General features: G+C 31.1%; 1 protein-coding gene across 24 annotated transcripts in view; it reads right to left on the reverse strand.

Annotated features, from left to right (window-relative positions):
• LOC143253459 (plasma membrane calcium-transporting ATPase 2-like) overlaps nucleotides 1-27,876 on the reverse strand; it is a 278,542-nt gene that overhangs the window by 89,514 nt on the left and 161,152 nt on the right. For 19 of the 24 annotated variants that reach the window (XM_076507414.1, XM_076507408.1, XM_076507409.1 and 16 more), the window contains 5 exons: nucleotides 26,630-26,821; nucleotides 24,841-25,054; nucleotides 23,416-23,627; nucleotides 21,505-21,795; nucleotides 10,081-13,524 (listed from right to left, as the gene is read on the reverse strand). In XM_076507414.1, coding sequence (XP_076363529.1) covers nucleotides 12,991-13,524; nucleotides 21,505-21,795; nucleotides 23,416-23,627; nucleotides 24,841-25,054; nucleotides 26,630-26,821 — 1,443 coding nt within the window. In that variant the 3' untranslated portion in view covers nucleotides 10,081-12,990. Of the gene's footprint in view, nucleotides 1-10,080; nucleotides 13,525-21,504; nucleotides 21,796-23,415; nucleotides 23,628-24,840; nucleotides 25,055-26,629; nucleotides 26,822-27,876 lie in introns of those variants that run through there. The other 5 variants (XR_013029643.1, XM_076507422.1, XM_076507424.1 and 2 more) reach the window with 1 other exon arrangement.

Here is a 27,876-nt window from a genome sequence, read left to right on the forward strand (position 1 = left end):
CAATCACTTTTATATAACAACAGTAAATTAGACTTTACATTCACAATCACTTTTATATAACAACAGTAAATTAGACTTTACATTTACAATCACTTTTATATTAGAACAATAAATTATACTTTACAGTCACAATCACTTTTCTATACCAACAGTATATTAGACTTCACGGTCACATTAACTTTTATATAACAACACTAAATTAGACTTTACGATCACAATCACTTACATATAAGAACTGTAAGTTAGGCTTTCCGGTCACGACCACTTACATATAAGAACTGTAAATTAGGCTTTCCAGTCATCACCACTTACATATAAGAACTGTAAATTAGGCTTTCCAGTCACGACCACTTACATGTAAGAACTGTAAATTAGGCTTTCCAGTCACGACCACTTACATATAAGAACTGTAAATTAGGCTTTCCAGTCACGACCACTTACATGTAAGAACTGTAAATTAGGCTTTCCAGTCACGACCACTTACATGTAAGAGTAAATTAGGCTTAACGGTCACGACCACTTACATGTAAGAGTAAATTAGGCTTAACGGTCACGACCACTTACCACTTACATGTCAACTTACAGTAAATTAGGCTTAACGGTCACGACCACTTACATGTAAGAGTAAATTAGGCTTAACGGTCACGACCACTTACATGTAAGAGTAAATTAGGCTTAACGGTCACGACCACTTACATGTAAGAGTAAATTAGGCTTAACGGTCACGACCACTTACATGTAAGAGTAAATTAGGCTTAACGGTCACGACCACTTACATGTAAGAGTAAATTAGGCTTTACGGTCACAATCACTTACATGTAAGAGTAAATTAGGCTTTACGGTGACAATCACTTTTATATAAGAGTAAATTAGACTTTATGGTCACAATGACTGTTATATATAATACTGAGATTTTAAGGTCACACTCACTGTAAACGATAACAATACTAAGTTAAACTTTGCACTCACTATTATACATTATAATACTGAATGATTGTTTACAGTCACAATCACTATATATTTAATAATTCTGAATAATAATTTGCGATCACAGTCACCATTATATATAGTACTAAATTAGATTTCATTGCCATATTCACTGCATGTTTAATAATACTAAATTAGATTTCATTGTTATACTCACTGCATATTTAATAATACTAAATTAGATTTCATTGTTATACTCACTGCATATTTAATAATACTAAATTAGATTTCATTGTTATACTCACTGCACATTTAATAATACTAAACGGAACTTCATTGTTATATTCACCAAGTATTTAGTAACACTAAATTGAGTTCATTGTCATAGTAACTGTTTTATTTACTACCACTAAATTAGATTGTGGTCACAATAATTGTCATATTCAATAATACTAAACGAGATTTTACAGTAACAATCACTTATATATAAGAATACTAAATTATACTTTAGGGTCACAGTCAGTATCATATTTAACAGAACTAAATGAAAATTGTCATATTCATAGTATTTAATAACACTAAATGAGAATATGGTAACAGTCAATTACATTTAATTCTACTAAGTGAGACTTTACTGAGACAGTCACAGTTATAAATGAAATTATATATAATAATACAAAATTTTATATTAGACTTTACAATCTCACTCATGGTTATATATAACAGTAAATTAGACTTTACGGTCACAATCACTAAAATATAGCAACAGCAAATTAGTCTTTACGGTCACAATCACTTACATATAACAACAGCAAATTAGACTTTATGGTCACAATCACTTACATATAACAGCAAATTAGACTTTAAGGTCACAATCACTTACATATAACAACTGCAAATTAGACTTTACGGTCACAATCACTTACATATAACAACTGCAAATTAGACTTTACGGTCACAATCACTTACATATAACAACTGTAAATTAGACTTTACGGTCACAATCACTTACATATAACAACTGCAAATTAGACTTTACGGTCACAATCACTTACATATAACAACTGCAAATTAGACTTTACGGTCACAATCACTTACATATAACAACTGCAAATTAGACTTTACGGTCACAATCACTTACATATAACAACTGCAAATTAGACTTTACGGTCACAATGACTTACATTTAACAACTGCAAATTAGACTTTACGGTCACAATCACTTACATATAACAACTGCAAATTAGACTTTAAGGTCACAATCACTTACATATAACAACAGCAAATTAGACTTTACGGTCCCAATCATGTACATATAACAACAGTAAATTAGATTTTACGGTCACAATCACTTACATATAACAGTAAATTAGACATCACGGTCACAATAACTTACATATAACAGTAAATTGGACATCACGGTCACAATCTCTTACATATAACACTAAATTAGTCTTCACGGTCACCATCACGTACATATAACAATAGTAAATGAGACTTTACAGTCAAAATCACTTATATATAACAACAGCAAATTAGACTTTACAGTCACAATCACGTACATATAACAAAAGTAAATTAGATTTTACGGTCACAATCACGTACATATAACAAAAGTAAATTAGACTTCACAGTCACAATCACTTTTATATAACAGTAAATTATACTTTACGGTCACAATTACTTTTATATTAGAGTAAATTAGACTTTACGGTCACAATCACGTACATATAACAAAAGTAAATTAGACTTCACAGTCACAATCACTTTTATATAACAGTAAATTATACTTTACGGTCACAATTACTTTTATATTAGAGTAAATTAGACTTTACGGTCACAATTACTTTTATATAAGAGTAAATTAGACTTTACGGTCACAATTACTTTTATATAAGAGTAACATAGACTTTACAGTCACTAACTTACATATATCAGTAAATTAGACATCATGGTGACAATCACTTACATATAACACTAAATTAGTCTTCACGGCCACAATCACTTACATATAACACTAAATTAGGCTTTACGGTCACAATCACTTAAATATAGCAACAGCAAATTAGACTTTACAGTGACAATCACTTTTATATAACAGTAAATTATACTTTATGGTCACAATCACTTACATGTAATAACAGTAAATTAGACTTTACGGTCACAATCACTTTTATATAAGAGTAAATTAGACTTTATGGTCACAATCACTGTTATATATAATACTGAGGTTTTAAGGTCACACTCACTGTAAACGATAACAATACTAAGTTAAACTTTGCACTCACTGTTAACATTATAATACTGAATGATTGTTTACTGTCACATTCACTGTTATATATAATAATACTGAATGATTCTTTACAGTCAGAATCACTACATATTTAATAATTCTGAATAATAATTTGCGATCACAGTCACCGTTATATATAGTACTAATTTAGATTTCATTGCCATATTCATTGCATGTTTAATAATACTAAATTAGACTTCATTGCCATATTCACTGCATGTTTAATGATACTAAATTAGATTTCATTGCTATACTCACTGCATATTTAATAATACTAAACGGAACTTCATTGTTATATTCACCAAGTATTTAGTAACACCAAATTGACTTCATTGTCATAGTAACTGTTATATTTACTACCACTAAATTAGACTGTGGTCATAATAATTGTCATATTCAATAATACTAAATGAGATTTTACAGTCACAATCACTTATATATAATACTAAATTATACTTTAGGGTCACAGTCAGTATCATATTTAACAGAACTAAATGAAAATTGTCATATTCACAGTATTTAATAACACTAAATGAGAATATGGTAACAGTCAATTACATTTAATTATATTAAGTGAGACTTTACTGAGACAGTCACAGTTATAAATGAAATTATATATAATAATACAAAATTTTATATTAGACTTTACGATCTCACTCATGGTTATATATAACAGTAAATTAGACTTTATGGTCACAATCACTTATATATGTCAACAGTAAATTAGACTTTATGGTCACAATCACTTATATATGTCAACAGTAAATTAGACTTTATGGTCACAATCACTTAAATATAGCAACAGCAAATTAGACTTTACGGTCACAATCACTTAAATATAGCAACAGCAAATTAGACTTTATGGTCACAATCACTTAAATATAACAACAGTAAATCAGACTTTACGGTCACAATCACTTAAATATAACAACAGTAAATCAGACTTTACGGTCACAATTACTTAAATATAGGAACAGCAAATTAGACTTTACGGTCACAATCACTTAAATATAGGAACAGCAAATTAGACTTTATGGTCACAATCACTTAAATATAGGAACAGCAAATTAGACTTTACGGTCACAATCACTTAAATATAGGAACAGCAAATTAGACTTTACGGTCATAATCACTTACATATAACAGTAAATAAGGCTTTATGGTCACAGTAACTTATATACAACATTATATTAGTCTTTACGCTCACAATCACTTATATACAACATTATATTATTCTTTACACTCACAATCACTTAAATACAACAATAAATTAGACTTTACGGTCACAAACACTTACATATAAAAGTAAATTAGACTTTACGGTCACAATCACTCACATGAAACAACAGTTAATTAGACTACGGTCACAATCACTCGCATGAAAAAACAGTTAATTAGACTACGGTCACAATCACTCGCATGAAACAACAGTTAATTAGACTATGGTCACAATCACTCGCATGAAAAAACAGTTAATTAGACTACGGTCACAATCACTCGCATGAAATAACAGTTATTTAGACTACGGTCACAATCACTCGCATGAAATAACAGTTATTTAGACTACGGTCACAATCACTCGCATGAAACAACAGTTAATTAGACTTTACGGTCACAATCACTCGCAGGAAACAACAGTAAATTAGACTTTACGGTCACAATCACTCGCAGGAAACAACAGTAAATTAGACTTTACGGTCACAATCACTCGCGTGAAACAACAGTAAATTAGACTTTACGGTCAGAATCACTCGCGTGAAACAACAGTAAATTAGACTTTACGGTCACAATCACTCGCGTGAAACAACAGTAAATTAGACTTTACGGTCACAATCACTCGCGTGAAACAACAGTAAATTAGACTTTACGGTCACAATCACTCGCATGAAACAACAGTAAATTAGACTTTACGGTCACAATCACTCGCATGAAACAACAGTAAATTAGACTTTACGGTCACAATCACTCGCATGAAACAACAGTAAATTAGACTTTACGGTCACAATCACTCGCATGAAAGAACAGTAAATTAAACTTTACGGTCACAATCACTCGCATGAAACAACAGTAAATTAAACTTTACGGTCACAATCACTCGCATGAAACAACAGTAAATTAGACTTTACGGTCACAATCACTCGCATGAAACAACAGTAAATTAGACTTTACGGTCACAATCACTCGCATGAAACAACAGTAAATTAGATTTTACGGTCACAATCACTCGCATGAAACAACAGTAAATTAGATTTTACGGTCACAATCACTCGCATGAAACAACAGTAAATTAGACTTTACGGTCACAATCACTTACATATAATGATGGTAAATTAGACTATGGTCACAATCAGTGTTATATATAATACTGAGATTTTAAGGTCACACTCACTTTAGAATGTAATAATACTAAATTAATCTTTACACTCACTGTTATATATAATAATACGGAATGATTCTTTACAGTCACAATCTCTACATTTAATAATTCTAAATAATACTTTGCGATCACAGTCACCGTTATATGTAGTACTAAATTAGATTTCATTGCCATATTCATTGCATGTTTAATAATACTAAACGGAACTTCATTGTTAAATTCACCAAGTATTTAGTAATACTAAATGAGACTTCATTCATATAATAATTTCACATATATAATAATACTAAAAGAGATTTTATAGTCACAATGATGGTTATACATGGTAATACAAAATGAGACATAACTGTCAGTCACTGTTATATATAATAATACTAAATGAGACTTTACGATCACAGTCACATTTAATCATACTAAATGAGGCTTTACAGTCACTGTTGTGTTTGATCATACAAAATGAGACTTTAAGGTATCAATCACTGTTATATATTATAATACTAAATTACATTGTACGGTCACAATCAGTTATATATAATAATACTAAATTACATTGTATGGTCACAATCAGTTATATATAATAATAATAATACTAAATTAGACTTTATGGCCACAGGCACTGTTCTATAGAATCATACTAAAAGAGAATTATCACAGTCACATACATTTAATCATACTAAAAGAGAATTATCACAGTCACATAAATTTAATCATACCAAATGACACTACAATCACAGACACTTATATTTCATCACACTAAATGAGAGTATGGTTACAATCAGTTATATTTAATAATACTAAATTAGACGTTATGATAACAGTCACAATATTTAATGATACTAAATGAGACTAAAGTTACACTCACTGTATATTTTATAATACTAACTGAAACTTCATTGTGATATTCACTGAATGTTTAACAATAGTAAATTAGACTTGACAGTCATGGTCACATATAAAATAATACCAAATTAGACTATAGTCGCAGTCACTGTTGTATATAATAATACTAAATTAGACTTCACTGTCACAGTTGATGTTATATATGCTAATACTAAATTAGACTTTACCTTCACAGTTAGTTATGTTTCATCATATTAAATGAGATTTTATGGTTAGAATCGCTGTATATTTAATTCTAAATGAGAATTTAAGGTCACTGTAATTGTTGTATAATGCTAAATAATAATAATACTAAATTAGACCTGATTATCGCTATATGTTTAATAGCACTAAATCACACTATTACCCTCTTCAGTGTATGTTTAATGGCACTAAATCACACTTCATCGTCCTATTAACTCTATTTAATAACACTATATGACACGGCATTGTCATTTCACTGTGTATTTAGTTCTACTAAAGCAGACTATGGTCATAGTCACTGTTATATATAATACTACTGAATTACACTGAACGATGACAATCAGTGTTGTATATAATAATACTAAACTAGACTACAGTCAGTCACTATTATATATAATACTAAATCAGAATTTACAGTCACGGTCACTGTTATATGCAACAATACTAAATGAGACTTTACCGTCACAATTATATTTCATCATAGAAAATGAGACTATATGGTCACAATAATTGTATATTTAGTAATATTAAATTATACTTTACAATCTCTGCCACTGATATATAATCATACTAAATTAGACTTTGTGGTCACAGTCAGTTACATGTAATAATACTATATGAGACTGATCATAATCACATTTAATCACACTAAATTAGACTACACTCACAGACACTTATATTTCATCATACTAAATGAGACTGGTTACAATCACTTATATATAATAGCACTAAATGACACTTCATTGTCATTTTCACTGTGTATTTAACAACACTAAGTGAGACTTCATTGTGACATTCACTGTGTATTTAATAACACTAAACGAGACTTTACAGTCAGTCACTATTAAATATAATACTAAATTAGAATTAACGGTCATAGTCACTGTTATATATAATACTAAATGATACTTTACAGTCACAATCACTGTATATTTAATGATACTAACTGAAATTTCATTGATATTCACTGCATGTTTAATAATGCTAAATTATGCTTTACAGTCACAATCACTTATATTTCATCGTAATAAATGAAACAATGATCATCGTCACTGTTGTAATTATACTAAATTAATCTTTATGGTCATAGTCACTGTATATTTAGTGATACTAAACTATACTTTATGTTCATAGTCACTGTATATTTAGTGATACTAAACTATACTTTATGTTCATAGTCACTGTATATTTAGTGATACTAAACTATACTTTATGTTCATAGTCACTGTATATTTAGTGATACTAAACTATACTTTATGTTCATAGTCACTGTATATTTAGTGATACTAAACTATACTTTATGTTCATAGTCACTGTATATTTAGTGATACTAAACTATACTTTATGTTCATAGTCACTGTATATTTAGTGATACTAAACTATACTTTATGTTCATAGTCACTGTATATTTAGTGATACTAAACTATACTTTATGTTCATAGTCACTGTATATTTAGTGTTACTAAATTATACTTTATGTTCATAGTCACTTTTATTTAATTATACTAAATGAGACATTATGGTCACAATCACCGTATACTTAGTAATTCTTAATGAGGTTATGTTCATAGTTACTGTTAGATTTAATAATACTATATGAGAAAGTTTCAAACAGATTTTTGTGCAATCTGTATTAAAAATAACATAAGGCATATCTCCTCACCACTAGTAAGGTTTACATGTTGGGTTTACGTACAAAACAAGTAACTCTCAGTAAAGTAACAAACTGCAAGCACTTATTAAGTAAAGACAATTTGGTGAGTTCTCACTGACTCCAAGATGAATCATCATCATTTACCTTCAGAAGTATACCATGGTAGGCCAAACATTGTTTAAATGATTCATGAAATACATTCGTTTTAATGTATATATTTGTTCCATTATTTCTCTTTAATTTTGTTAATCAAAAGTATAAACACTAATAATGATAAAAAACCTGTAAAAGGCACATCATCCCTTAACAATAGCCTAGAAATGTTACGGAGTTACTAACTTCAATAAGGTTATCCTGATAGTCATTAGTATACTAGAAAAATGTAATAAATGAGATCAGAGAAGGCCCTTGCTTACAGAAACTTTACAGAGTTTGGCCACTAATACATTGGTTAGTCATATTATCCCGAGTTACTCCAATGTTAAAATGGTTTATAACATTTAGCTGCCAGTACACTGGTCAGTCACATATTCCTTAGTTGGTGCAATAATGTAGCAGCTGATGTCAGAATACAAACTAACAGTGGTCAGTAATATTATCCTGATGGCTTGCAAGTTTATAACAAATAAGGTGAATAAGTAAAAATTATTCCTGCTCAAGATCATTATCAAGATAACTGGCACAGGTTTTTCTAAGATTTATATTCACATTAAAGGATGAAAACAACATGCTAGAAACATTTAAATCTCTCATAAGCAGATACCAAACGGATCTGTTGAACTACTTATAGAAAATTTGACAAAGTATGCCTTGAAGTATCTAGGTTTAAGAGAGAAGAATAAAATGAATTACAATGCAACATATTTTATCATTAGTAAGGTTATTACTAAATATTGTATGTATTCAAAAACAGTTACTACTTGAGGGTAATAACAACTTTCACTATTACATTTCTGTATACGATATATTGAACACCATCTTATATTTGTTGTTCAGTTTTCACTCTGACAGTATGTTTAATTTAGAATAACAGTGGGAATGGATGGTTGTTAATGATCAGTGTGTAAGAAATGAAGAAAAGTAATACATTTAGAGAAATATGGAAAACTTACAGAAGTAATATAGCTATAAACTATACTTAAGGTAAGTTACAATAGATGCATTTAAAACTATGCATTGTTATATGAATGTTCATTAATTCACAGGTCTGAGGGTTGTAAAAATTTGTGCAACAACGAAGTTGGAGACTTTGAGAAAGTTAACCATACAAAAGCTTGCTTGGAAAGAAGTCTTTAAAAATAAAAATTAATTTTGGACATAAAAATGAAAACTGTTTGTTTTGTAATTTAATAAACTATACTCATAAATTGTTTGCACCCATGTTTGTTTTGATATTGATAAAATTTACAGATTCAAAAATTTCGTTTTTGCAAATGGGTTATAACTTGACAAATGCATTATTTTCAGTAGAAATAGGCATTTAAATATAAATACAGACAACAGTCCAACTAAGATTTTTTTGATTACTTTAAAAACTATTCAATAATAAAATCTATAATAAAGATACAAAATTACCATTCTTATCCTTGTGTTTCGTTTTGAAACTATATATTTTCTACTGAAAATATTATATTTATTAAAAAAGTGAAACCCCAAACTTTTCCCACCTTAACAATGCTATAATAACAAACATAAAATGACAATTAACAATGAAAATAAACTATACTGATAACAATAAAAATCATATTATGAGCACTGAAATATAACATTTTTATTTGTATGTACTATTGTAACATCATGTGTTTAGTACATTGTCAAAACAAAATTAACAACATTACAACTTGGAAGATATCACCACAAAACTAAGCCTTTTGCACATGTATTGCTTGTCTATCTTGATAGAAATAGATTCCAGGATGCTCTAGAAAACACACCACCTGTCTTTGCAGATATGAACTGCTTCAGGTACCCAAATACATATATATTTTTTTTCTCACAAATTGAGCAGGCACTCGGTAAGTAGCCTACATCTCACAGAATATATTTGTCAAATACACAAGCAACACAAACATATTTCTGCTTCATGAATATTCCACACAGTCAAACTCCAAGCTATATCAAGAATGAGCAAATACATAGTTAGTCAACATGTTCCAAATACCATATGGGAAATAGTTCTTTTTGTATTGACTCAAATCCACAAACACTGTTCTACTTTTATTCATTTTGAGTTGCGATCATTATCATATTTACAGAAATTTAACATTATATAGTTAACTCTCTGGAATGCTTATAAGACCAAAAGAAATGGTAGAAAAATTTTCCTGAAAATGTTCCCTGAAACACAACAAAAAAAACTACTTTTGCATAACCATTGAACATTTACATTTCAACCTGTAGCTATGTGGCATTTCTTTCAAACACTTGATATATAGAATACCTGCACTGGAAATGAAATTTGTTAAATTGTTTTTCTGATCATAATTCTCCTGATTTAGTACTAAAGTTAAAGCAGGATCTTCTACTGAACATCAGACAACTGCCACTTTTTATGTAAATTTAATGCAAAACTTTCACTGAACTAAAAATAAACTTAATGAAGTAAACAGTCAAGAGATTTCTCTTTATACATTCAACTAAAAACTTTATAATACTAAATATGAGAATGACTTAATATATTTTAAAATAAGCTGATACAACATAGACAGGTAAAATGAACTGGGGTAAACCATTACTGACTAAAAATAAATGCTTCAAGTTAAATAGTTACAAATATACAAACAGGTCCATATGAAAACCATAATATTTAGAACACTGATGAACAGATGTATCAATTTAACATACATTACAAAAGAACATAATTCTACATGAACAAAACATTGTGCAACCTAATGCAGTTAACCATGTACTAATGAAAGGTGATTGTACTGATATGAAAGTTAAACAATCCACACTTTCATGGGAGGTATTTAATTTTCCTTTGTTATTTCTAGAGTTATTAGAATAGAGTGAAACAAAGAAACAGTCTTGTATACCATGAAACAAAGCCATCTATCTACCTTATCCTGTCCTGATTTAATGTAAATACAATTTTCGAAATAAAACTTATTAATTTCTAACATCTCGTTGAAGCATGTCAGTAAAATATTGTATCTCAGTGATGATAATGGAATGATAAACAAAAGTAAAGAAAATGAGATTAACATGTTAAATCTTCATGGATGTCAAGTTCAAGGGAAAAAGAAATATTTCAAACAATCACAGTTAAGCCTAGGCCTAACTACCTATATATACAGTCTTATACATTTCATCATTTCTGTTTATTTAAACACTTTACTTCACCATATTACCATTGTCATTTTAGTACAAAAAAACGTGTTTACTGTGGAAAACTGATAAATCTCCAAAGTTAAATCTACAATAATTACTTAAAGTAAGGAACAATGTAAAGAGGAAAATTAGATATAGCACCATAAAAGCTCACATTCAAACACATGATGCTAGTATAGTAAGATATATATTGCTAACCTCAATGGTTCCAGTTTTTTTCAAGAAACCAATATAATGTCCTTTCTCTTTAAAACCTCAAATGTGTTCTTTTTTGAACGTGTAATTTTCCTTTCTACTTAGAGGGCCATACAAAATGTTTTATGGAACAAACAAAAGAAAACAAAGTAACAGAACATTTATCCCAAAACATGTACATTACAAAAATGTTTCTATTGAGAAAAGAGCTAACAGATCATTTAGAAGCTACTGAAAGACAAGATTTAATGTCAGCAAATCTGAAGGAAAGAAAAAAAAAGAATTACAAGTTTACTCCAGTAATAATCTAGTTAACAAGAATGTAAACAAGTGTCACAAGACTAAAACCAAATGAGACTACAGACTCTTCTGAAACTAGTTACACAAATGTGTCAAATATATTTTATGCACATTTGAAGTGTAAGTCTACACTGTTATCACAAAGGATATGAAGTGCATTAAAAAGTTACAAAGCCTAACTACTTGATAATGTTGAATAAAGGTAAAACTTTGATAATTGTGAAGATCCCTAGAGTGCTGGATAACAAAAAAGTATAATTAAAAGATTTACATCACAGGAACTAGACATTTCAACAGATACTACTAAAATTATATTTAACAAATTATTAGTATTACTTCCGGTAACAAAAGTGACTGGAACTTCTCCAACTATACATTTTCAGATCAAATATATGAAAAGTCACATCCACAGCAATTACAACTAAATGAACATTCAAAACAGCGATAATTCATGCTGGTAAGTTAGATATGCTAAAAAAACAAAACAAAAACAGATTTGTGGAACTTGTGGTATACGGAATGCCAAGAAGCAGATCTTTAACTTGCATCTGTACACAAACACACACACACACACACGTATACAAGGCTTTGGCAGCCTAGGGTTCAGTCATCTAGATCACTTCTTCAACACACACTTTTACTTCATTCTATACTTCTCTGCTTCATTTCTCACAAGTACTTATTATATATAGTCACAGACATGCAAGTGTAAAGTCTCAGCTTATAACACGTCGTGTCAGCGTGAGCAGATTTTTGTTTAAAAGTTGTGGGGGGGGAGTGTTACTCTCTATAATCTTTTTTCCCCTTTGATTTTACAGGAAGGCATCAGTATTAAATACTGGTTTCATGAACTTTACTTGGTTCAGACAAAAGGTGGTATCCCTGAGAGAGTGGGCTGGTGGGATTGTTATCTTCCCAGTATGGGAAAGAAGCATTAGAGGATGGAGCTGATGAAGAGTTTACTGGCGTTATACTTGTTGTCAATGGTGAAAAGCACGGGTTCCCTTGACGATCTTGCTGTGATCGTTCCATCAGGGGAGCAGTCTCCGAGTGAATGTGTGCATCGTTATCACCAAGAGTGGGAGTCACCACTGGGTTGTTCTGGTTCAAGGTGTTGATCTTAGCTCCTTTCTTATTCTTGGAAGGGTTACTGTTCAGTCTTTTGTGGGTAGCACTCTGTTCATGAGAATATTCATTGGATGATGGTGTTTTCATTTCTTCATCAATGTAGCTTATATCTGAGAGTGGTCTAGTCCCAGGATGGCTACGAGAACTACGCAAGCTGTGTAAACTGTGTAAACTATGAACACTACGTTTTTCTTCCATGTCTTCCAACGTACTCTTAAAGGCCCTGACTACTCGAAGCTGTGAAAAGGAAAGAGGGAAAAACATCCATACAGCAGACAAATTATTAGGCACGAAAGAAAGCAAGAATGGTAAACAAAGGTTGGAGAGTACTAAACTACAGTTAACATGTGCACACTAAACAATACAAAACTGCTAGCATCAGTCCTCAAAACCTCTAAGTGTTGACCATTTCCCTAAAACTAACCAAATCTACTTGTGTTAAACTACCATAAAGTCTAGGTTATCGGTGTATCCACTTCTTCACACAAGACAAGCCAGTCTTCTGGAGTCTCTCTCTCCATGGCTCTCTACTGCAAAAGCTGGATTTAAAAACATGCAAAATATTTGCAGCCAACAAACATACAACTACAGAAATGCTCTACACTATCACTACAGGGGCAATGGGTAATCAAGCATTGTGAAAATAGTGTTAGGGTTCATGCTATGTATCAGGTAATCTCCTATCAAGTCTTTGTGGTAATGGTGACACGAAGAAGCTCGATAAGAAAACGAACTATCGATTCTTGAAGATCAAATTATAATGGCAGCTGAAGAGTCACCACATAAGCTAATGAGCACGTAAACTCAAAAACCTGTTTATATTAGTTAAAAATAGCCATTTTACCACCTTTATGTCAGTTGGAAGTGACAATCTTCAAAGGTTCATAGTTTAATGGTAAATCGATCTTCCAATAAAAATAAAAGACTTGTAAGCAAAAGTTGTTCAAGTCATATTAGCTGCCACAGCCTTTTCCATAATTGTAAAAAATATTAGTTGATGCATTTCAGCAGAACTAAGCAGAATAGTAAGTGAAAACATGTTACCTTATTGATTCTTAGTGCTTCAAATACATGACAACCTAGACAGTGATAACAAAGCTAACACTTACAGCTTCTAATTATGCAACTTATCGACTTGGAACATGATTGAAAAGGTATTTACATCCTACATTTTGAATCACAAAGCATCTTGGGTAAGTCTGAGAATTACTTAAAGTCTTTCCTATGAACTGATTGGAAGTAAACACATTTTTATGGGGCCTTTTAAAAAACGCTACAACAGGATAACATTTCTACAAATAAACCGAATACGAATATCTATTCAGGAAATGGTCAGCATGTGAGATTGTTGAGTTTAAAAAATAAAACATAGGCACATCTGAATTAAAACATGCTTTTAAAATTTTGTTCTTACAAGCAAACCACAGAAGATTAACAACCAAGAAACTGTCTAAAGCTCTCAAATGAACCATCATCAATGATGTTACATTCTCTCTAGAATACTTTCCTTTTCCATGAGAAGTAAACTGATCGAGTTTGTGTTTTAATAAGAATCTTTAATACAGATGAACAAGAACAAGTGTGCTGACGACATCCTCTATTTTTTCCATTCTCAATAATTATTGTAGAATACAAAACACACATTTTATGTGCATGCAGTACTTTAACATTTCTCATACAGTTGAACACACTTCCACTAGTCAATGACTCAACTTTTAGCAATTAATGAACTAAAGGTTCCGAGACATTTTAATGCAAAAATAATTTCTAGACCTTGAAAATTTTGTTCAGTCACAGATGACATGAAGCAGCACTTAGTTAAGTGTCCCAATGATATTCCATTAATGGGATGTAATGAAACACTCCTTTTTGAAAGAGGGAAAGAACTGAAAGAATAATCTTGAATGTTTTGTTAACCAAGAAATTCAACTTTCTTAATTAGAAAGACCACAGATCATCTTATTATATCAATTATAAGAAAGGTGTCGAAATGTGGCATTCAACCATACAGCCATAAACTTCTTGAGGATGGCAATGTTAAATACTGTATATTTATTTACAACTCATTGAATTCTTTTTCTTTTTTATGAAAAACATTTATTAGAGGGACAGAGATAATTATTACTTCCTACAGTTTCTAAACTCTCCCAAGAGTCAACTGTATAGCTGCAGGTAACTCAAGTTATTAATACTGTGAATAAAAACAGCTAGGGAGTAAATTCTTTCACATATTCACATAGAACATTACAAGTTTTTCAATGATGGAACAATTTTTTTTTGGTAATATATCAAAACAAAATATTAGCATTTTAATATCAAAGAGGACATTTTTTGCAGCATATATATCTTCTGAAAAGAAGTTATAGTTGTCACAATTCATTGCTTCTTCAGATACAGTCCTAAAGATATCTACCTGGCATGTGGAAAATGTGGGAGGTTGTCTCACAGATTTTTAAATCCATCCATTTGTTGTCTTCTAAAACCTGCACTTGCAAATATGAAACCTCCTTTCCACACAAATCGATGAAATGAAGCAAGAGTTATCACAAAATATGAATTTTTATTCTATTACTTTAGCAGACATTACTGCTTTCAATAACATAACTAATATTTCTTGGTTGTTTTATTTCTGTAGCTTGTAAACAATAAACCACAAAAACACTACAGTACAAGATAAATAACCATGCTTCAATATCTATTAGTTTAAACAATAAAATAAATACACTTACACACCATTTTTTAACACCAATTACAAGTAAAGATGCAAAGACAATTAGCTCAAAATACAATCACTTACAACTTAAAAAATCTTTCCAAGGTGAAGCAAACTGAAAAAAAATTGAAGTGAAAAACAAAAAATTAAAACAAGCCTGGATGTTGACAGGATGGAACCTACTGACAGAATGTAATAATGATAACAAGTGTATAAAGTGCCATGTGCAACTCCCTGGAAGTGAGTATCCTAGAAGGTGCAACCTACTTGATGTCATGCTGCGTTACGTGGTTGTTTGGATTTGCCTCCAGTGATCAAAACAAAGTTCACATAGTTCCAACTACACTGTTACAGTACAAAGACGGATACTTGCATGACCTACTTGCACAACTTTAATACATCCAATAAAATATTCGTAACAATTTCTTTACATATTTAACTTCTGATAAAGGACTAAGGAGCTGGTGATTGAATTATTCATTTATATTTTAATAATTATTTTTCTTTAGCAGAACTTGTTTCATACTTATATTAGAATTTCAGCACTGTCGGTTTAAAAACAAAACAAAACCAGACACTACTTAGACAAGACCACTTTCAAGCCTTAGTAACTTGTCATGGGCATTACCTGTTGCTCTAAGGTTAAAGGTATCTCTACACATTCACTTTATTTTTTTGTTTATTATCTTACAAGGAAAGTTTTACTAAATTCTGCACTTATTTATACAATGTTTTCATCAAGATTACCCAAGATTTTTCACAACAGTCCAACACCTGTCAAATGATCAACATTTCCACAGTGCAGTACACATGACCTTCCCTATCTCTGAGCACTACAGTATTTACCTCCTGAAGAACTACATTCCCTTCCTGCACAATATACAGCAAGGGTTATGGTGATGAAACAAATATACCACGTGCATCTCAAATAAGTACACTACAAGATGTCCCAGAAGTATGGACTCATAGGGGAATAATAATCAATTTATTCTTAATTTGGCTTTCAAATTGTATGCCATTAACAGCCACACACACCTAATTCTTGGTATACTGTGCCATCACAGTGCTTTCTTTCCTGATATATGTACAGCTGGCATAAGAGATGTGTTTAACGAACTTTAAAAAATGTCTATATTCTCTACACATCCACACTTCTGGGACACCCTGTACAACTCCTGCAAACTTGCAACCTTAATCAGGCATGAAGAAAGCTATTTATAACAATATATGTATGCATTAAGAATCATGTTCCTTTTACTGTAACAAAACAAAGTAATACCTGTAAAAACTCATTGCTGTGTTTAAAATTTGATTTCACAGAGAATTCTACTTCTTTATAAGCAGAATAATTACAATGAATTATTTTTCATTTCATATATATGAACTACATACATTAATCAAATTTATAACAACAATAGCAGTTTGTGAATAACTGGTAGCTCAACTTAACTTCTGTTTAGTAAACACCACTGAAACTACTTAACTTCTGTTTAGTAAATACCGTTGAAATTACTCAACTCTTCTGTTTAGTAAATACCATTGAAACCAGAGTACCTGCAAACAGATTTACATAACTGGTTTTAATCTTCCACAACATATCTTTTGGCCATTTGTTGAAGATATGTTAAATACAGCATTTCTGTATATTTTACAAAAACTTCACTCTTTCACAATGATGGTGTCACCAATAAAGGTGAAGTACATTGTGAAATGTACAATTATTTTTGTTTTTCTTTGTTTGTGTAATTAAGGAGTTTCACTAAGTCCTGACAGCTCTGAGTATCAATAATACATTTCTTTTAATTAGATAAAGGTATTGTATATCACAAAGAGATGGGAGCGACAAACATCAACACTAACTTAACGTAAGCACATGCAAACACATACAAACAAATCAAAAGTTATATAGATGTTTGTGTGGTGTATACACGTACACAATTTAGACATCATAAACAATTTCACTTAGTGCACTTATAAATATAAACACATAAAGTAATCTACCAGTAATGGTGTTACAATGTTTTGTTACATGCATATGGTAGGACCACACTAACTTTCTAATGAGGTAACTGGAAAAACTTGAGACTCAAGAGAAATTACAAATATACTTTTTATAATTCAAAAGACAAAGGATGATATACGAGAACTGGATGTATTTGAATATTCAAGAGCATTCTTGAGACCGTGGCAACAGTTTAAGAACTAGTAAATACATGTCTTTCTGTCTTAGTCTCCTAAAATCCCAAGATACAAGACATTTATTTAGAAAACACTCAGACTAAATTATTGGGCTAATTTATTGATCAATTAAGTTATGAGAAGTAAATACATGGCATTTGTGAGTGACAGATACTAGTTTAAAAGATCTAATGATGGAGGTATGAGATTGGGATGACGAAGCAGTTTTTGCACTTCAGGTGAATTTTAGAAACAGTTGATAAACAAGGGTAATAGCTGAACAATGAGCAAAGCTAATCATATTGAGGATTTGTCTGAATGCATAAAAGAGCTAATTATATAGCTGTAAGGAGTTTGACAAAAAATGACTGACCATAGACAAAATTAAAGGTCTGTAGGTATGAAATAAATAGTCTCAAGTTTATATAATTAAGAATTATTTCTCAGCTACAGACTCTGTAGAATTAGAGAGAAAGAAAGAGAGCACAACACAACAACACAGACACCATGATTGTACTCTTCTTCAGGTAAATACTCCATGAAGGAAGTCAAAATATATTTTCAAAATACACAATTGACACCAAAGTAACTGACAGAGTTTTGAAGTCATTGGTTTTCACTTAACCTAACAACTTTTCCTAAGAGATTTAACTGTAACCAACTCATTGTGGTCCTTAAGTTTATAAAACAAGTCAATTACTGTAAATGTTCAGGCTCACAGTAATATCAGAACATTTGTCTCACAGTGCAAATCATAAAAATAGGTATACAGCTAACACTTTTAACATCACTTGAACCATGGATTATTCAACACAAATAACATAAATTAGACAATCCAATTAAGGGGTATTGACAACACTTTTATATCACTTGATACACAAGGCATTAAAAAAAAAGATATATCATAAAATATGTCTTGCTTCCACAAATCCACAATTGAAGTAATTTAAATGAACAAACTTTAAACCTTTTTCTTTACAAACATTCTTTCACAACGAGTATGTCAGCAAAAAGCTGCAACTTTAAGCAAATCCATCATTTTTCCACTACTTCAAATACCCACTGTAATTTCTTTTATCCTACTACCAATTAAGTAAAGCCTACTCATTTCATATACTGACCTAGAGATATGTTATTTGTGTATTATTATTATACACAAAGCATATATGAATTCCAGTGTTCACTCAAGTAGATAAGTCTTAATAGGAAATAACATCATTTGTATTTTAAATTAATACTTTTGGTATGCACTTATTAATTAAGTCTTCGGTACTATGATAAACTCTTCTAAGTTACTGATCATCAAATCTGTGAAAAGATGGATTAAACTGTTATGCTGTTCATTAAATCATAAAGGATTAATAACACAGTGGAACCCCTCTAAAGCAGCCACATTTGGAACTGAGACAAACTGGCCTGATTAGCAGGGTTCCACTGTACAAGTCCTTCATATGAATGAAGAGTAGTGTGACATTTGATTTGTCTGCTAGCCCAGACACATTTCTGAGTATTACTGTAACCTTTTAAACACATTCATACAGATTTATTTTTTTTGTGTTCACAATTTTTCAAAAGATGAGCAGTAATCTAAAAACACTTGAAGGATTTGTGCAAATTCAAAAAACAAAAATTTGTGTATTCATGGTAAAGCTGAGGCAATCATATATATTTACTGCCATGATTAATTGCCTATACCAGTGTTTCTCAACCACTAGCCCATGGAGTTGAACCAGTTGGTGAGATTAGACAAAATTTGATTGAACAATAAGAAACAAATTATAATTTTTTTATGTACTTGCATTTTAATGATTTGTGACAACAAAGACGGGAAGTGAGTCATTTGTTGGTATCAAAAAGGTAACAAAATACTCACATAAATAATCACCTAAATCTAATCAGTAGTTCATTATTTTATAAACTGTAATTACTAATGAACTTAAATGATATGTTTCAGCTACACCTGTGTGTGTGTGTGTGTGTGTGTGTGTGTGTGTGTGTGTGTGTGTGTGTGTGCTTTGAATCAATGTTTTGTTTAGAAGACTGGTGTATTATCCCTTCAACTTAGTTGTACACATATATTATTAAAAAAATAAAATGTTTTACTAAAAGTACATGGGTTTCAATAAAAGATAAAATTCCAAGTCATGTTTGACCAACTTTGTCCACCAACTGCAAGTTTGGATTATGTTCAGTTTACAAATCAAGGAAAAAACAAACAAACAAACAATAGAATCAGAAGATTTGAAGATAAAGTCAACTGAAATGGACAGAATATTTTATCCACCAACTGCAATGAATTACATAATACTTATGTGTTTCATAATACAATATACCAGTAAAGCAAGTATGCAGGAGTATGAATACCTTTTATGGTATCTAAATTCCATGATTTTCATGGTTAACAATCACAAATTTACTGGTATGAAAACTTCACACATTTATTATACTTACTGTTTGGATTACGAGTTGATACTCATTAATGAAAAGGGATACAATTCTCCAAAACAACATTACAGACAGCTGTGAAATACAGTGCTCAGAGAACTGGGTAGGTTGAGATGGCTTCTTTGGTAACTACAGCTTGAAGGGATACTGACAAACAATAATAAACTTTGTACAATGACTGGCTTGTTACTAGAATTACTGACATAATCCAGAACCACCATGATTTCCAGAAGGATCCAACGATGAGAGACAAAGTTATCAGGAAGAGTTTCTTGAACATTAGACTTTGTCATATAATGATTTATAAACATGTGCTTGGTCCACAACAATTATGGATTGTCCAAGTAGACTGGTACATTAATATTTTATCACTGATCAATAAAACATACGAGCCAACAACAAACGTACACCCTGGTAACTAGAACGGCAGATGAATCAGTATGCAAGTTATTTTTAACAAAAATCTCAAACTTTATGAATATTAATATGTTTGGAAACCTTTATCCAACAGTGCCAAGTTTAACATGTTTTCTGTTTAGTTTTTCAGGCTTTATTTTACAAAGATTTAAATACACAATTGTGATAATATATATCAATGGCCATCTTACAAAATACAGAAAATTAATGTTATTTCAGAATAATTTTTTCATACAGCACCATCTAAGACAAATGTTTATTCACATTCAAATTACCAAAGAAAACACCATAAGAAAGAGTGAATATTATTATATTGAATTATCACTAAAATATGTTTAATGCTATACTTTACCTCTTGATTAAAACTCAGAAATCCAACTTCCCATGACTGTTTTATCAAAACTATCCGTTAACATTTAGAATCTATGCCAACCTGTTAGAAAGTGAAATAAAACTGTTCTTACCTGAGTCTGTAGTCGAGTAAGGCCACGAATCCAGAGTATCTGTCCCGTTCGTTTGACGTCTTGAGAAATGGAATCCCTGGAACTCTCTTCACCATGAAGAACATCACTCTCAAGCTCATCAGGTGTTCCTGAACCCCACGTAAAGGTTTTTGGAATCTTTTTGGTGGGGACTGTCGTGACCAACTGTCCCCATAACAAGGTCCCAATGCCAAAAAACATGCACCAAAACCACTGATCTAAAGTAAGACCAGCTGTAGAAAAAGCAAATCCTCCAAACTGGACTATTATGATCTGAAATAAGAACAAACTCTGATTTCAATAAGTTACAAAATCAAATTTCCAGTAACATCAGGTTTAGTACACACATTATTCAAACTTCCAACACATTTCAAGTTACCAATTTAACTTAAAAACCTATTTGAGAATAGCTACAGTCAGATTTTAAGCCTTGTTTAATTCTGTCCTTTTTTCTTTGCTTCAACCTTCTCTGTTTTTAAACTGCATGAATATTTTGGTAGATTAGTGTTCCTTAACTTTGCCAGAATAAATGACTAAAGTAAAGCTTTGGAAAAATTTAATAAAAACTAATGCCTGGATATGTATATCTTCATTTACACTGATATTCAACAAGAAATGTTAAAACTGAAAATATAGATAATACATGGTATGTAATGTCCAAATATTGTATTTTTCATATCGCTTAAAATCATACGTGTGTACAAGTTAAACAATTAACTCTTTCTTTATTATCAAATCTATTTCACAGCACACATTTTAAAGATATAATGGTTTTTATTTTATTTTGTGAAAATATCTGGAAGTGTTCATGGAACTGTTAAAAACCTTTCTTACATGTTGAACAGGAAGCTAGTTTTTGAGCTTAAGTCACTACTTGCATAAATAATAAGCGGTATATAGAGGTGCTTTCACATAATAATAACAGTGTGTAACATCTTTAATGTGGATTAACATTCAGACATCGCCAAGAATCAATGTGGTTATGTATATCATGTATTTTTTAAGAGTATGATCACCAAAACATTATCAGTGTTCACTGATCATATCAAATAAAAAAGGCCTGAAAACCAAATAAAAACTTAAATTTTTTAGCAACAAAAATGAATTTTATCACTTAATGAAATAAACAAGGTAGCCTTTCACTTCACCAACGAAAAACACTCTAAAAGACGGTTCTTATGACACTTAAGATGGGTAATATTTTGTGCCTCTCCTATACACATATCATGGTAAACTGTAATGAAACATTTATTAACAAAATTTGAAGATATTTCTTCTCATTAATTTTAAGGAGTTAAAGATCTACAAAGAAACCGAATTTGTGTTGTTTTCAATAGGAATAAACAACTGAAGTATTTATTTTTTATTTAATTTTATTTTGGATAATTTATAGCTGCCAAATTAAGTTAGATCTTCAGTCAGTCTGATTAAGAACTATCTGAATGGGTTTTAGAAATTTATGAAATAAGAATCAATTTTAAAGGAAAATATATTAAATATTTTATATATATAGTTTCATATCTGATATCACAAGTTTTGAGAACTAGTAGAAGCAATTTTGACCAGATGTGGTAATGAGAAGGCAGGTGAGCACATGAAAATATCAGGCACTGATATGAAACAAAAATAAGTTTAATGTCATGCCCAGCAAGGGTATTTTTGCATTCAACAAGCTATTCCTGTGCTAAGGCTATAAACATAGGAAAGGAAGCCCATATCCCCATTTATAGCATTATTTTGTAAGAACACTAAGTCCTGGGTACCTTTGCTAGTATGAAATAATTCTTAAATTACAAATTTAGAAAAATTGTAGAATTTTAAGGTTTAATGAATAGTAGTTCTTTAATGCCAGGTTTTAGAGAAACTGTATAGCTGTTTTTAATGTCCACCTACCTGTGCTCCAAAGGTTATGAACAAAATAGAATAAAATATAGGATTAGTGAAAAGTCCTTCAAAGATATTCCGTTCACCATGGATCTTTCTGGCATTTATTTCATTGAAAAGAGTCATCATGACAAAGGTATTGAAGATGATGGTAAAGTGCTGAGAAGGAGGTGAATGAAGAGGGGCATACATGCCTGAATCAATGTCAAAATAATGATGTCCTGAGAAAGAGATAAAACATGTACATCAGTAATCAATTCTATTAAACATTAGCATAGGAAACTGCAAAATAAATAATGAAATTCAGCTACTCTACTAAGTTTTATAACTAGTTAATCTCTAACTGGTGTGGCTATATTCTCAGATGTATTAATCTCTCCCACAAAACATTTGAAAAAATAAGAAAAATCCACTACAAATATTTACCACAAATTAATCTTCGTCAATAGTAACTTTGTTACACATGCTTCAAGTCTCGAGTCTTTCTCAAAATTATTAATAGTCAATAAATTGTAACTGTCTTTCTATACCATGTTTTTATGAGTGATGTTTGTTAAAGGTAACAGCTTTTATAACTGCCTTTCAGTTATGTTTTGTAGAAACAATGTATACTTATTGATTTATCTGTGACTGCTTTTCTCTATCATGTTTCTTAAGTGATGTGTGCCAACTGATCACTAAAGTTAAGTCAGTATATTATGACTTTTTTCTTGCTCACGTAAATTATGAGTTTAATAAACAGATTATGTGAAAACACAAAATGTAAAAAAAAGAGATTACAGTAAATGTAAAAGGACAAAAAATGCTACATACTACAAACAACAGTAAACGAAATGTTGCACTACTTTGATTTTAAAGATTAAAACCATTTTCACAGCTTGTAATTTGAACTTGAGAAGCTTTGTTTGTTTGTTTTTGAAATTCGCACAAAGCTACTCGAGGGCTATCTGTGCTAGCCGTCCCTAATTTAGTAGTGTAAGACTAGAGGGAAGGCAGCTAGTCATCACCACCCACTGCCAACTCTTGGGCTACTCTTTTATCAACGAAAAGTGGGATTGACCGTCACATTATAACACCCCCACGGCTGGGAGGGCGAGCATGTTTAGAGCGACTTGGATGCGAACCCGCGACCCTCAGATTACGAGCGCATGCCTTAACGCGCTTGGCCATGCCAGGCCCTACTTGAGAAGCATTAATTATTATCAATTTATGCTTTTAGATACAGCTTTCCTATATATATTTTTTATCCTAGCATATCAACACAAATTGTTAAATAATGCTATTCTTAAAAAAAAAAAAACTCATGAAGTAATGTAATATCTGGGTTTCATACAAAATAATTCTATATTAACAAATGGCAGTGAAATTGAATCCAATCAGAGCACAACTTCAGAGAACAACACCTAATTATCATAAAGAGAACATACAACTAACCAACAAACAGCAGAGTACAGATCACAGTTAGTTGATAAACAGCATGTCCTAGGATATTTTTCATCATTGTGCGGGAGATAAGGGGTTTGGTTCTGCCATACGGTCTTCTTAATAGTAGACTCGAAGTAGGTTGTTCGGTGGCCAAGGCTAAAGAAGCTAATGTGTCCATAATCAAGTTGACCCACAACATCTGTACTGCCTTCAGTGGACTGTCCTGTATGGAAATGAAAAATAAATCAGCTTATACAATTAAAGTCCATTTTACTGTGATAAAGTATATCCTTGTGTAACTAACAATAACTATAGTAAATTCAAAAGTTATAGTAATAATTCAGTAACATGCTCTGATCCTTCAATGGTGAAAATTCAACCCTTCATTACAGTCCTTGAAATTGTATGTTTCAAAATTTTCAAGTTGCTGTAGTTGTCTTTTATCTTCAAACTATCTATATTTCTAAAAACCCACGAGTGAAACCATATGAGAATAGATCATAGTATGTCGACCATACACCATCTGCCGTACCCAATGCTTATGATACCTTTCATCAAATGCCAGGGCTTAGCAGACTAGCTGGAATATGAGAGGCATAGCAATGGTTTACACCTCTGTGTGCGTGCGTGTGCACATAGACACACACATATACAGTTATAGTGTAGCTGCTTATGATATTTAATGTTTTCTACATAGTCTACATTCTTCTGATGAAGTATTAACATTTTTTTTAACTTGCAATGGTTTCTGTCAACACTTAATAACTGGAAGCTCAAAGCTGTATTGCTACTGTCAGGTGTTATAGGCCAGATTCTTTACAGTGAGTGCTTGTGGTTTGTTAGTGATAAATTTCAACAATAAACAAATGGCAAAACAGTATTTCTTCTCAAATAATGTACTTGAAAATAACAAAACCAATATTTACGTTAGTTTAAGTCTAGTTCTCTGTACAGTGTTACAACAGAATAATGTTTCGACTTTTCATTGGATGTTTATGGATTTTGTGTCAACAGCCATGCAATTATTTAAGTTGTATTTTTGCCCAATTCCTTGCTGGTTTAATCTCATAGTTTTACAAATTTTCTTAAGGGGATAAGGAGAAAAACATCTCCCAGACCAGATGTAGTATTAGCATGCTTTGGCTGGTGGGTGTGCTTAATTAGAACCTCCTTTAGAACGTTCTGCATACAGGCACAATACATCATGAATTTCAATATTACAGTGTGAACCAGATTAAACAAGCAAACTGTAATTATTTTTATTTAAATAACATTATTTGGAAAGGAATTAATAACAGCATTATTTTTTAAGAATCATTATTCATCTATTATTATTATTTGAATTAACTTTACTATCATCCACAAGAAGTAGAGAAGAAACAGACTAATCACATTGGTGATAAGTATTATCTGCTGTAAGTAATACAGTATGTAGTATACACTTTACATACACGTACAGATTTATATTTATTAAAACATTAAGGTAATTTACTTGTCTAATATACTCCCACGTTATCTATTTGTATGTTCTAACCAATCTACTGTGGTTTGGATGTATATTTCTCAGTGTACTTGGAGATATATACTTCCTATTTGCTGTGGAAGGTTTAAATAATTAGAACAAAAAACAATGTATTAAGTAATCCATATTCATCTTAAATATAACTTTTATAAAAAATAGCAAAAATACTTTAACAGAAGAGAGAACAAGTATAAATTTACTTACAAAAAAGTAATAGAAAATATAGGTCAGGATAATTATACACAGCAAGATCCTTTAACAGAAAAAATGGCATACCTCAATGGCACATGCTCCAATAAAGGCTACAATAACAGCTACAACATTTACTGTCAACTGAAACTGCAAAAACTTGGCAATGCTATCATAAACGTTACGCCCCCACATCACAGCTTTTACAATACTAGTGAAGTTGTCGTCAGTGAGAATGATATCAGAAGCTTCCTTAGCAACGTCGGTTCCTGCAATACCCTGTAAATGATTTATTCTGAGTTAGATTCAAATAACACTTCATTCTGTTTTTGTGGGGAAGTTTTGTATGCACAGAAATGTTGAACCATAAAAGTATTACATTATGGGGAAGTTCTCTTGCAAGTTTGCATCTAATTTTTCCTGGTTGAATTTACAATTTCTCTCAAAGTAAAACTAAACACATAAATGAAAAAATTGAATGTTTAGATGTATTTCATTACTGTGAACACTGAAGTGTATGAAAAATGAAAGCAATACTAAGTGAGTTTGTATGCAGGAAGGAAACTTGCTAATTTTCGCAACCATGGCTTCCATATCTTGGGCAAGCTGAAATTTCCTGATTTTTCCTAGACCTTTTCTGGAACATTTAATTTATGCTTATAATCCATCATTTCTTATGACAAAATGTGAAATTGCCAAAGATTCAGATATTTCTTAAAAAGACCAAACAAGCTGTGTGATCAGCCACAGTTCACCAGATGTTACCTTAGAAAGTTTTGCCACGATAGGCACACTGTTCTCAAAATTCTGATACTTTACCGTGACAAACACAATAAAGGAAGTTCATCCATTTAATCATGAAAGTGCATACCAATCTCACCTTATATTTATAATTTATATCAAGCTTAAAAACAGTATAAAGATTTTGAAAATTTCTGATTATTAAGCTTTGATCTTTAACACATTGAAAGAATGTTTACTGTTGTAAATTGTAATACTATTTAACATACACATTTCTTGTGTCAAATATTAAAGGAACATTCTCTGATGAGTGTGGATTCATAAAAACAAACTTCCACTTGCTAATCATACACTGGATTAAACTCATACTAAACTAATACATGTTAGTGAAATCACCTACTGATTTAAAGTAGGTTGTATTACTTTTTTTCATGTACTTTGAAAGAGAACACATCAATTTCATATACACTGAACCTGACGATGACCAAAGAAGGTCAAAACGTTGTTCGATCCTCTATGTAAAATATTTTGTCAACCCAAATGAGCCGTTTTTACATATATATTTTTCTCTACAAGTGGGTTTTCTCGACATC

The sequence above is a fragment of the Tachypleus tridentatus genome, chromosome 6 (genome assembly GCF_004210375.1).
Source record: "Tachypleus tridentatus isolate NWPU-2018 chromosome 6, ASM421037v1, whole genome shotgun sequence".
NCBI lineage: Eukaryota > Metazoa > Arthropoda > Merostomata > Xiphosura > Limulidae > Tachypleus > Tachypleus tridentatus.